Source organism: Gracilinanus agilis, chromosome 1 (genome assembly GCF_016433145.1).
Source record: "Gracilinanus agilis isolate LMUSP501 chromosome 1, AgileGrace, whole genome shotgun sequence".
In the NCBI taxonomy this organism is placed as follows: Eukaryota; Metazoa; Chordata; class Mammalia; order Didelphimorphia; family Didelphidae; genus Gracilinanus; species Gracilinanus agilis.
The window spans coordinates 107,359,313-107,371,589 of record NC_058130.1 but is presented as its reverse complement, the minus strand read 5'-3'; the positions used below and the strand labels follow the sequence as shown (position 1 = coordinate 107,371,589).

The 12,277-nt window shown below is 40.4% G+C and overlaps 1 protein-coding gene across 1 annotated transcript in view; it reads left to right on the top strand.

Annotated features, from left to right (window-relative positions):
• LOC123248150 (lysophospholipase D GDPD1-like) overlaps window positions 1-1,513 on the top strand; it is a 24,914-nt gene extending 23,401 nt beyond the window's left edge. Inside the window, 1 exon segment of the mRNA XM_044677220.1 lies at window positions 1,361-1,513. Within this exon segment, the coding sequence (XP_044533155.1) occupies window positions 1,361-1,513 (153 nt within the window).
• The last annotated feature ends 10,764 nt before the right edge of the window (window positions 1,514-12,277 follow it).

Below are 12,277 nucleotides of genomic sequence, written 5' to 3'. Positions count from 1 at the left end.
GAGAGGGAGGGAGGAAGGAAGGAAGGAAGGAAGGAAGGAAGGAAGGAAGGAAGGAAGGAAGGAAGGAAGGAGAAAAGAGAAAAGAGAAAAGTCTTGTGACTGTAGGCAAGTAGCTTTATTACTCAGGGACTCAATGTCCTCATCACTAAAATAACAATAAGCCAATGGGAAATTTTCAGATAGAAGGAGAAGAAAAATTAGTTTTAACAGCTCAATAAGAAAAGTAAGTTCTAGATTCAGGTTTTAGCCCAAGACCTATTAAAGGTAATGCTGCAAAAGCTAGTTCAGACTTCCAGGATATTTCCATTTCGAATGCCTTCGAAGAGAAACTAAGTCACAGAATTTTACTTCTGTTTTGTGTTCAAAAAGCCACAAATAGTTAAATGGGTTTAAGTCCCTTTTAAAGCTTCCCTTCAGGATGTAAAAATAGCTCTGGAAGCTCAATCCACATTTCCTCAGGTCGTCTTCTTCATCTCTTCTTATTTATGGTGACAGTATTTTCTGACAATCACATACACACATGCAGAGACAGAGGCAGATGTACAGAAAAGGAGGTCTAATCTTGTAGAAGAGACAATTGGGAGCTGAGAATTGGGACATAGGCTTGCTCTAAAAACAGAGACAAAACATTTTGCCTTTAGTGCCTCAGTTTCCCCACTGATAAAAGAAGATGGGGAAGGGGGAATAGTTTGTTCCTCTCCCTCCTTTCCTAGGGTAAAATGAGGTTCCTCCCAAGGCTCTGAAGCTTCCCAAGAGGCATCAGTAAAGGAGACTGCAAATAGCAAAGCATTATTTCAATAAATAAAATCCCAGCTCATTATGAGCCAGTTACATGGTGACTTCTTGCTTTGTGTCACCTCTACCTTTCCTGCACTTCATCAGCTCCTGGTCTGGGAGAGGAAGAATGTTTCTGGCACTTTCAGCCCAGTGGCATGACCTGAGGCTCACTGTCCATCATGAGCCTAATGGATGTGTGGCAGGAGCTGCTGAGTGAAGAAGGGCAGAGCAAACTTTACAGAATTGCCAGCTCTTTCTGGCAGACCCCAGAGGTTGTTTCTTTCTTCTCTCCTTCTTTGGGAAGAACAAAAACAAAAACAAAACAAAACATCTCTTTGCTGACTTTACTCTGTGGTCCAAGAATAAACAAGATCTTCTTCCCAGTGAGGTGTAGTTTGCAAAAAAAATCCATGTTCTGTGGGCCTGGGTGCTCCTGAGATGGAGGGAAAGTCACTGGGACTTCCCTGAAAGGACATGCAAAAAAAAAAAATAGCTCTGGTTGTCTCTGGGCTCTTTTCTCTCCTAAACACTGATAACAATGCACGGTGATTAGTTGTGTTTCTAACCCCTTGACACTCCTTAGGCTGAAAATCAGGACTACTTACACTACGGTAATCAGCTCCCAGACACCCCAAACTGTACCATGATTACACCATTTACTGAAACGCGCAAAGAGACACTTGAAGCTGTTCTGATTAGGGCAGACATTATTTTTGCTAATGGGCGATTGCATTAATCAAAACTGTTGCTATGACTATGGTAATAGGAGAAAACCACCTCTATTTAATTCCAGGTCCACAAAACACCAACGAAAAAGAAGGTGAGTTTTATTAACCAAAAAGAGGGACTAGTTTTACCTCCTTTTTAAAAAGAAATTTTCTGTCTTCACCTCCTACCAGAACTCAAATGGGAGATGCCTGCCCTCCCACTGCATCCTGGTTTCTTCTTAATAGTGCAACATCAGACTTTGGGCTGATGAGTTATACTCTGTGTTTGAAATGCCTTTGGTGGTGGCTCAGTGGATTGAGAGCCAGATCTAGAGATGGGAGGTCCTGGGTTCAAATCTGACCCCAGATACTTCCTAGCTGTGTGACCCTGGACAAGTCACTTAACCCCCACTGCTTAGCCCTTACCGCTCTTCTGCTTTGGAACTAATACACAATATTGATTCTAGGATGGAAAATAAGAGTTAAAAAAGAGAGAGAGAGAGAGAGAAATGCCTTTGGTTTTGAGTTAAATTCATGTCAAAAGGCATTTATTAAGCACTTACTATATACCAGGCACTTTATATCACTAGCTAAATGCTAGAGATAAAAAGATAAAAATAAAATAGCCCCAAACTTCAAGGAACTTCTATATGGGTGAAATAACATCTATACAGATAAGGAAAAACAAAATGAAAGTTGCCTATGTCCCTGAGTTGTCATATATAGGCCCAGGATCGCACAGCCAGTATGTTTCAAAAGTAGAGATTAAACCAAAATTGTCCTGAATCTAAGGCCAATACTTTATCTTCTAAGACTGTGGCTTCTGAAATAGGGATAACCCGACCCCACACATTGATTGTGTGATCAATCAATCAGAGGGTAGAAAAATGGCACATTTTTCACTTTTTATGAAAAACAATGGAAATTAGTTATAGTACAATCATCCCTATACTTATCCTCTAAAACTCCCTTCCTCTGCTCCTCTCTACTGTGTACATAGCAGGAAAATGGTCAAATGGATTCTGAAAACCAGAGCAACCAATAAAGAGAATACAGGATGGGGAATCTCTCCAGTCAGTGGGTCCCTGCAAATTTGAATGACCCTCAGGGGCAGCTAGGTGGTTGGGTGCATAAAGAGTCAGACCTAGATTCAGGAAGTCCTGGGTTCAAATAGAACTCGGAAAACCTCCTAGCTAGGTGATCCTGAGCAAGTCGCTAAACCCCAGTTGCCTTAGCCCTTACTACAATTCTGCTTTGGGACTATTAATTCAAAGACAGAATGTAGAAGTTTAAAAAAAATGTTTTTGACTGACGCCATGATTATATCAGATGAGTTTCTACCTTTAATGAAGACCAGCGCTATCCCCTAACCAATAATCATACCAGTCCACAGGCTGGTCAGAGCTTGTCTGGCTCTAGTCTTCTCAGAATTCTAGGAATAACCCTGAGAGGTTTCTGGGGGAAGGGGGGGAAATGTCTTTTTTATAGCTCACAAGCCCTCATTTAGTACATTCATGCCAATATCAATGCCAGTTAATATCTCACTGACATAATCAAACCATTGAAGCCTGCCCAAATATCACTCCAATATCACTAATGAACAATTAATATCAATTAGCTCTTTTTTAAAACACTTTCTATCATAGAATCAATACCATATATTGGTTCCTAGGCAGAAGAGCAATAAGGGCAAAGCAAGGGAGGTTAAGTGACTTGCCCAGGGTCACACAGCTAGGAAGTATCAGAGGTCAGATTCGAACCTAGGACCTCCCATCTCTAGGTCTGGCTCTCCAGCTGCCCCCCTCAATTAGCTTTTACTGAGTGACATTTGCTGAGAAGAGATAGTAAGAACCAAAGTACAAAAAACTATGAAATCAAAGACATACTCTTTTGGTTGCTAAGGAGTGTAATTCACACTTAATTTGGCGACTACCAACATTTTTCCCATACAAGTTCATTTCTTTTGACATAGCCAATCATTGAATTGCTCCATTGCTTGCAAAAGAACAATGACTCAGCTGCCAAGATGATCCCCTTCTGGGGTAGATCTTGTAAGTCTTTCTTCTAGGCTGCCTCCTCACCGGGCTCAGTTGCCATACCTATGGCATACTCTGTGGTGGACTTCTGTTGTTGGGCTTCACTTGGCTCTTCCAACCTTCCAAAGTTCACAAGATCCTTTGTTCATTCATTTCTGATACATGTTCACCAAAAATCAGAAGCAGAAGAAACATGGATACATGGCCACCTGGAAACCCATCTGGGGCAAATAGATTGCTGAGACTACCTCCCTTCTGCCTGGAATCGTATGGAAGTTCTTGCTTTAGTGGCTGAAGGGAAGAAGGAAAGGAGCGGGAGGAAGATGGAGACAGACAGACAGAGACAGACAGAGAGAGAAAAGAGTTTTTCTTTGTGACTTTTTTTCTGCACATTCATTTCTTTGCTCAGCAGCCAATAAACAGACCATACAGTAACTGAACAGGAAACCATCACAGAACCTGCTCTGACGTGGAAGGCAAGGCTCACCCATCTGTACAATCACTCATTTCCAGAAGTAGGTTCCCAAAACTTTCAAAAAGATTAGCACCAGATAGAGCAGATTGTCTGTGCTCAAAAGATTGGAGCCCAACTGAACAGTCCCTTGTTACCTCTCACCCTCAGAACGAGATACCACTTCCTTAGGGCATAAAACCTACCTGCTACATGAGCTCTCACAGAAACAACTGCATAGCAACCATTGAGAAAAATGATTCCCTCCCCGTTAGGGTAAATCCACACCACTTCCAGAAATTGCCTGTTGGCAAATTGAGGCTTAAGGTCAGGAAAGACTTTCCTAACAATTGTGGTCATTGTTCAGCCATTTCAATTGGAGTCTGACTCTTGATGACCCCATTTGGGGTTTTCTTTTTTTTTTAATGTAATTAATTAATTTACAATATTTTCCCCTGGTTACATGACTCATGTTCTCTCTCTCCCCTCCTCCCACTCCCCTCCCATAGCCAGCAAGCACTTCCACTGGGTTTTACCTGTGTTGTTGATCAAGACCTATTTCCATATTATTAATATTTGCATTAGGGTGATCATTTAGAGTCTACATCCCCAATCATATCCCATTTGGGGTTTTCTTAACAAAAATACTTCTCCAGCTCATTTTCACATGAGGAAACTGAGGCAAACAGGGTTAATTGAGTTGCCTTTGCTTACACAGCTAATAAGTGCCTGGGGTCAGATTTGAACACAAGTTGATGTGTCTCCCTGATTCCAGCCCTGGAGCTCTATCCACTGCATCAGCCAGCTGCCCCTTCCTAATTATAGCTGGAATGGAATGGGTTGTCTCAGAAGGTTATGGATTCCCCCTTTTATGAAGTTTTTCGACCAGAGATTGACTATCTACTTGTTGGCTCTAAGATAGAAGAGAGTCATTTGCAAGTATGGTTTGGATTAAATGTCCACTCGGGTCTTTTTTAACTCTAAATTCTGAATTCCCCCCAAATAGATTTGAGATCTGTGATCAGTGACTTCTCCCAAAGCTCTGAGCTGATTATGTTACCCTACTAATTCAGTAAACTCCAGTGACTTCCAGTTGACTCCAGCATCAAATACAAAAAAAGCTCTGTTTGGCATTCAAAGCCCTTCATAACATATCCCCCTCTTGCCTTTCCAGTCTTCTTATACTTTATACTCTCCAGACATACTCTTTGATCCAATGACACCGGCTACCTGGCTATTCCACAGACAAGACACTGCATCTCTCTGGGCATTTTCTCTGCCTGACCCATGACTGAAACAGTCTCCTCACCCTCCAGTTATTGACCTCCCAGGCTTCCTTTTTGTTCCAATTAAAATCCCCTCTTTTAACTAGGAGCCTTCCTCATTCCTTCGAAATTTCAGCGCCTTCTCTGTTAATTATTTCTGCATATGGCTTGCTTTGTACATATTTGTGTGGTGTTTCTCCTATTAGATTGTAAGCTTCTTGAGAGCAAAGGTACTCTTGTGCTTCTTTTTTGAATCCTCAGGGGTTAGCACTGTGCCTGGCACATAGAAGGGCTCAGTTCCTGCTTATGTATTAATTGATTGATGTAGGGGAGTTCCCAGTAAGGCAATTCCTCTCTATCAATGAAGATTAGCAACCTTAAATAGCTACTTGGGGCATTGAGATATTTAATGACTTATCTAGAGTCCTGCAGCCAATGTGTATCAGAGGAAGACTTGAACCCAGATTTTCCTAACCAGAAAGACAGATCTTTATCTACCATGCTGCATTACCTCTCTATATACTAAATGTATGAAAATAAATACAAAGTCACGGTAGGGTGGGGAGAGGGCAGGGGGAGAAGAACATTAAATCATGATGCCCCAGAAAGCCTGCATGGGACACAAGGGCCATTTTAGAAAGAAAATCAGGACTGTCCCCATGGCACATGTAGGGCAAGTTGTAATTATAACTCTACGCTTCTACTGTTTCCCTTCACCTCAAAAAACTCAAAAGAACTTTGCCAAAGCAAAACCTCTTGATGCTCCTGTAACCTAGCAGATGGGAAAAGACAGGCATTAAGAGACTCATTGACTGAAGTACATTTCAATGGAGATTTATGGGAAATTCCCCACATATCTGCTTTTACCTCTACTGTCTAGTTAACTGGGAGGAATGAGCAGTTGGGATTTTTTCCTTCCATTGGCCATTAACCCTTCCTCAAGGGTTCTGATGCTAACAAGACAAAGGTCAGGTTTAATCCTCAAGTAGTCCAGTTTGCTTTCTTCTGTTACAAGGCAACATGGTACCTATTTTGTAGATCTACAAAGAGTATAGAAGAATGGGGGAAGAGCAATATGACTCAATTCCACCAAGGGTTAAAGAAGTTATAGCACATGTTCTACAGATGATGGTCAAGGAAAGCAATCATCCTATGGAAATGATTCTATAACCAAATGCTCTACAGGCATTAGGTGTAGTGGAAGGCTGGATGAAGATTTAGGAAACTGGGATTTGCATCCTTGTTCTGACATTTGTTGCCAGTGGGACCCAGAGCAAGTCACTTTGTTTCTCTGTGCCTCAGTTTCCTCACTCAAAAATGAAGGAAACAATACTGGAAGGTTGTTGTGTGAGAAAAGAGCTTTGTAAAGCATCCTGTGTAGCATCAAAAAAACACACGATAATTCATCCCTGGCGCTAACACCTCCGTAGAACTGAGAGTTGGAAATGACCAACATTTAATCTAGCCCCCTCATTTTACAGAATAGGAAACCAAGGTCTTGGAAAAAAAGAATTTAGCCTAAGTCACAAAGGTAAAAACACCTCAAATTCACTTTTCTGAAGTACTTAAAGATGAGCAAAACAGCCAGCTAGGTGGTTCAATGAATAAAGAGCCAGTTTAGAGACAGGAAGTTGTGGATTCAAATATGGCCTCAGATATTTCCTAGCTGTATGACCCTGAACAAGTCACTTAACCCCAATTGCTGAGTCCTTATTTTTCTTCTGTATTGAAACTGATATCTTTTAGCAATTCTAAAACAGAAAGTTAGAATTAAAAAAAAAAAAAAAGATGAGCAAAACACTTTTCTCACTACAGCTATCAATTTCCAGGTTCTTTTCCACCATCTAAGCAATCAAATCAATAAAACTATTACCATATTGTTACTCTCTATTCCAGGTAATATCAGGGTTACAAAATCAAAACAAAACAATCCCAATTCTCTAAATTCTCACATTCTATCCATTCTACTCTATCCTTACATTCTATCCACAACTCTAGGCAATTCAAATATGTCACTGATAGGACACACAGGCACAGGCAGTGTAAGTGCCCAAGGTCACCCAGCTAGTGTTAAACTTGGATTGATTCTTTCTACTCTAATAAGTAACTAGAAGTCCAAACCAGGGGTCCTGATCCCTAAGTCAATGCTCTTTCAACTAAGCTACAGTGTCTTGCATTTCCAAGTAATTTGGTGTGTATTTCTTTGGTGTATATTTTTATAACTCTTGGCATCCATCTGTTTTTAAAGTTTCTTTCAAGGTGCATCATATCTGTATTTTCCCTGGTGAGTAATTATAGCCTGCTTAATAGAAGTCCCACCATCCTATGTTTAATGACAGGTAGAAAGTAAACTTTTTGAGAATAAGGATTGTTTTGTTTTTATTTTTGTATTTGCAGTGCTAAAAATGATGCCTGGAATATATAGTCGGAACCTAATAATCTTTTTGATTTGATTGCTTGCATGGTGAAAAGGAACCTAAAAAATGGTAGCCATTGGAACAGTGAAAATAGGCTCCACACAAGGCTATTTAAGAGTAGTTTTGAGGCTCCTCATATCTCTCCCCTCTCAAAGAATGGTTCCCAGGAAAGAAGACAGTATAATATTTTGTTCTGCTTATCAAAGTCAAAGATAAAATAGCATTTTAAATAATAGTATTTTTCCATAGTGTGTTGACATATTGATTAGCTTTAATTGGCCCTAAATGCTTCTCTGACCTTAGACAGAGCTGTTTGGTCATTCCATTTGCATGTCTACATCGGTCTAAATCTCTCTTGTCCTGGTCACAAGCTATGCATCAAAAAAAAAATCTCCAAAGGAGGCAATCACCTTGGGAAGTCACTAAAATCTATTCATATCCATGTTCATTCAGGGATAATCATGATGCAGTAGAGAGAACATAGGATTGGACTCAGATGAGCTGGGTTTAAAACTAGACTTTGCCTTTTTACTACCTCTGTAACCTTGAGCAACCTCTATGGGCTTCATTTTCATCATCTGTAACATGAGGGATGCTGGACTCTCTGACCTCCAAGTCCCCTTCCAGCTCTGATCCTGTGATTTATTATGTGCTTGCCATGAGCAAGGCACTACGCTAGCCACTGGGAGTATCAAGATAAGAATGAAACTCTCCTCAAAGAGTTTATATTTTATGTGAGGGGTAACAAAAGAGATACAGCAGCAAATATAAAGTCATTTAAGGAGGTATATAACACCAGCAACAATGAGTTTGGGAAAGGCACTGCAGAGAAAGGATTTCACCCAAACTTGAGATGGGAAGAAAGGCTAAAGATTCTCAAAGATGGAAGCAAGACGAATTTCAGACCTAGGGAACATCAAGTGAGTAAAATAATATGAAATCAGTCTGAAAAGTTAGATCGAATCCCTAAAATTAATCAACATGTCAACATACCTTGGAAAAACACTATTATTAATGCAAATGCCATGTGACCTCTGACTTTGCTAGAAGGTTTTGTATGCCACAAAGAGGAATTTGTAGATCAGAAGATGGATCAGACTGGAAAAACCAGAAACAGGGAGATCGATTAAAAAGTTATTACAAACTATTTGTTATACGAGATGACTCCAGGAGGGGGAAGAGGAGGAGGAATGTTGAGGATACTTATGATGATGTAAGACAGTGATATCAAAATCAAATAGAAACCAGAGTCACTAAATTGTACATAATGATCCCTGCAGGCCATATATTGACTTAGAAAAGCATTCATGTTTATATATTTGTTTTGTTATTAACATGTCAACACATTAATAACAGATAGGAACGGCATTCTAATAATCAGGTTGGGGCTCCACTTGGGTTTTGTGGTTTTCATGCAGCTCAAGGGCTAAATGTTCGACATCTCTAGTGTGAAAAAAAAAAGACATCAATAAAAACTTATTTTTAAAAAAGTTATAGAAATTGAGGTAAGAGCTGATTGGGACCTGAACTGGGATACTGGTCAAGGATATAGAAAGGAAAGGAATAGAGATACAAGAGATGTTGTGAACACAGAACTGACAAAACTTGGAAATAGATTGGGTTGGCAGAGATGAGAGAGTGAGAGAGTGAGAGAAAAGAGTCCAGGAAGGCTAATATCAGGGTCAGCCCAGGCAGCAGTAGGTCACGGACTTCAGAGAAAGGAACTGGGACGAAGAGATCTATGGTGAGGTTATTTTTTACTATTTAGTTACTATTTATAAATAGCACTTTCACTTTTATTAAAAGGCAGGCTCTGTCCTTTGGCAAGATCCTCAGTGAGAGATTTACAAAAAAATCTGTGGACCAAAGTCACAAAGGATGAGAAGGTACAGATAGGTTACAATCTTCACTAGAGGAGGGAGTAGTCACACCAATAAGATCAAGCATCCCTGGAAGTCTTGAAATGATGCTAATAATAACTCACATTTAAATGGGGCCTTAAGGCTCACAAAGTGCTTTTCCACAAGGCAGGAAGTAAGTGAAGAATCTCAACCCAAATATCAATATAAGCAAGGCAGAACAGGCCAGATCTGGGGCAGGGTCCCAAAGCTCATAGTCATAGCCAAGCTGGGGAGTACACCCTGAAGCCAGGGCATACTCAAATAGCCATGTTTTGAGGCTAGACAGGCACAAGTACATCAGGGCAAAGTTAGGTCAGGAATGCAATGCAACAAAAAATAAGAAACTAGGAGATTGGAAGAGGTAAAGTGTGGCGAGGGAGCAAGAGAATGGAGAGCAAAGCAAACAGGCCAGTTGTCAAGCAGGACCTTCAAGAAAGATTTGTGTGATGGGCAACTCTCCCGCAGGCTCAGAGCTTTTATTTAGCTCTTATTGAGGCAGAATCCAATCTCAGCATGGTTAGCCTGGTCCCTGAAATGGATGAGTCATTAAAAGCATCTGGTCAATGGGCCAAGTCTTTAAAGAAAAAAAAAAATTTCACTAGATCCTATGAGTCCCCCACTATCATCTTACATCTCTCCCCTTTCTCAGTCAAATTCTGAAAAAGCTGTCTTATACACAGGGTCTATACTTCCCTTCGTATCACTCTCTTACAAACCCTCTGCAATCTGACTTCTGATCTCATCAGTCAGCTGAAACCACTTTCTCTAAAGTTACCAATGATTTCTTAATTGCCATATCTCTAAAGTTACCAATGATCTCTTAAAGTGCCTTTTCTCAATTTTAATTGTCTTCTTGCTATTTGACATCTTTACTTCACTTGTCGCCATGAACCGCTGTCTCCTCCTGGAAACGTCTTTGTTCTCTGGGTTTTCATGACACTGCTTTCTCTCGGTTCTCCTACCTGTCTGGTTGTTCCTTCTCTAGCTCCTTTGCTCAATCATCAGCTTTACAGTCGTGTCCACAAAGTGTGGGGGTGCCCCAAGGCTCTGTCTTAGGTCATGTCCTTTTTTCTTCTTGGCCTCTCTCACTTGATGATCTTGCCAGTTCCCACCAGTTTAATTATCATCTCCATGCTCTCAGTTCTATTATCTATCCCTTGAACTACAGTCTTTCATCACCAACAGACATTTGGGCATTTCAAACTAGATGTCCCATAGAAATCTCAAATTCAACACATCCAAAGCAGAACTCACTTTTCCTTGAAAATTCATCCTTTTCCCCAAACTTTCCTATTACTCTGGAGGAAATCACTATCCTTCCAGGTATCCAGGCTCACAAATTAAGTATGATCCTCAGCTTCTTACTCTTTATCACCTCACAAATCTAAAATGTTGCTGAATTTTGTCATTTCTCTCACCACACCATCTCTTGCCTCCATTCCTATTTCTCCATTCACCATTTAGTTCAGGTCTTCATTCTCTTTGAACTGTCTATTACAATTGCCACCTAATTGCCTCTAAGCTCTTCTTACTCCATTCCATCCTCCACATGATGATTTCCCAACTGATTTTCATAAATAAAAGGCAGATCACATCATTTCCTCTTTCCTCACTTAATAAATTCTAATGGTTTCCTACCATCTCTGAGTTCAAATCTAAACTCTTTTGTTTGGTTTTAAAGTTCTTCATACACTGGCCTCGTCATATCTTTCCAGTCTTCTTATACATTATCACTCTCCACTCATTCTACAGTTGAGCCAAATTGGCCTTCCAATTATTTCTCACACATCTATCCATGATACCTTTGCCAGGGAAGCTCCTCCTTCTTGTCTTTTCCTCTTTGAATTGCTGGTTTCCTTTGATGATCAATTCAAGCACTACCTTTTTCATAAACTCTTACTCCTACCTTCCTGTTCAAGATTACCTTGTATCTATCTTCTTTTTGGTGTTTTTTATTTACCTAAATATGTATAAATTGTCTCCCTCATTAAAATATAAGCTACTTTTTAAAAGACACTGGTGGACAGCCCAAGAATGGGTCAGGTGTGATGGGGATAATTTTGAACTAGAATCGGGTGTTTGAACCCACAACTCAGAAAGGAGTCCAGACTAATCCTGCGTTCTAGCCAAAGGCAAGCTCAGGGATGTAACCACAAAGGCAAGGTCTACACTGAGTGACATAATAACTAACATTTGTATAGAACCTTAAAGTCTATAATGTTTTTTATAGAGCTAATCACACTGGATCATCAAAACAGCCTTGTGAGAGGTAGAGAGATTGGGTGTTCCCATTTTTTAGATGAGAAAACTAAAGTACAGACTGCTTAATGACATCTTGGTGGTCCCATAGTAAGTGGTGGAGCTGAGATAGAAATCCAAATTTAAATCCCAATATCCATTGCTGTCGCTACTCTCTCATTAACAAGGGGCCAGTTGTACTGGGGATGCAACCACAGTCATGGAAATCCAGAGACAGTTAGTGTAGCTGCATTAAGAAGAATGGTTAGGACAATGCATTGGGGAAAGGACGTAACTTTCTCTTGGGTCTCCTCCTACCTGTCTGAGCTAGAAAGGAAAGAAACTGAAGGCCAAGTATGACTGTTGGAACCAGGTCAGAAAGCCAGTTTGTCCAAGTCCAGGTCTAGGTTCCACATCGTTCAAGTTGGCAATTGGCATATTGGCATATGACTCCAGCTGCCATGTCCTTTTTAATTGGGGGCAGA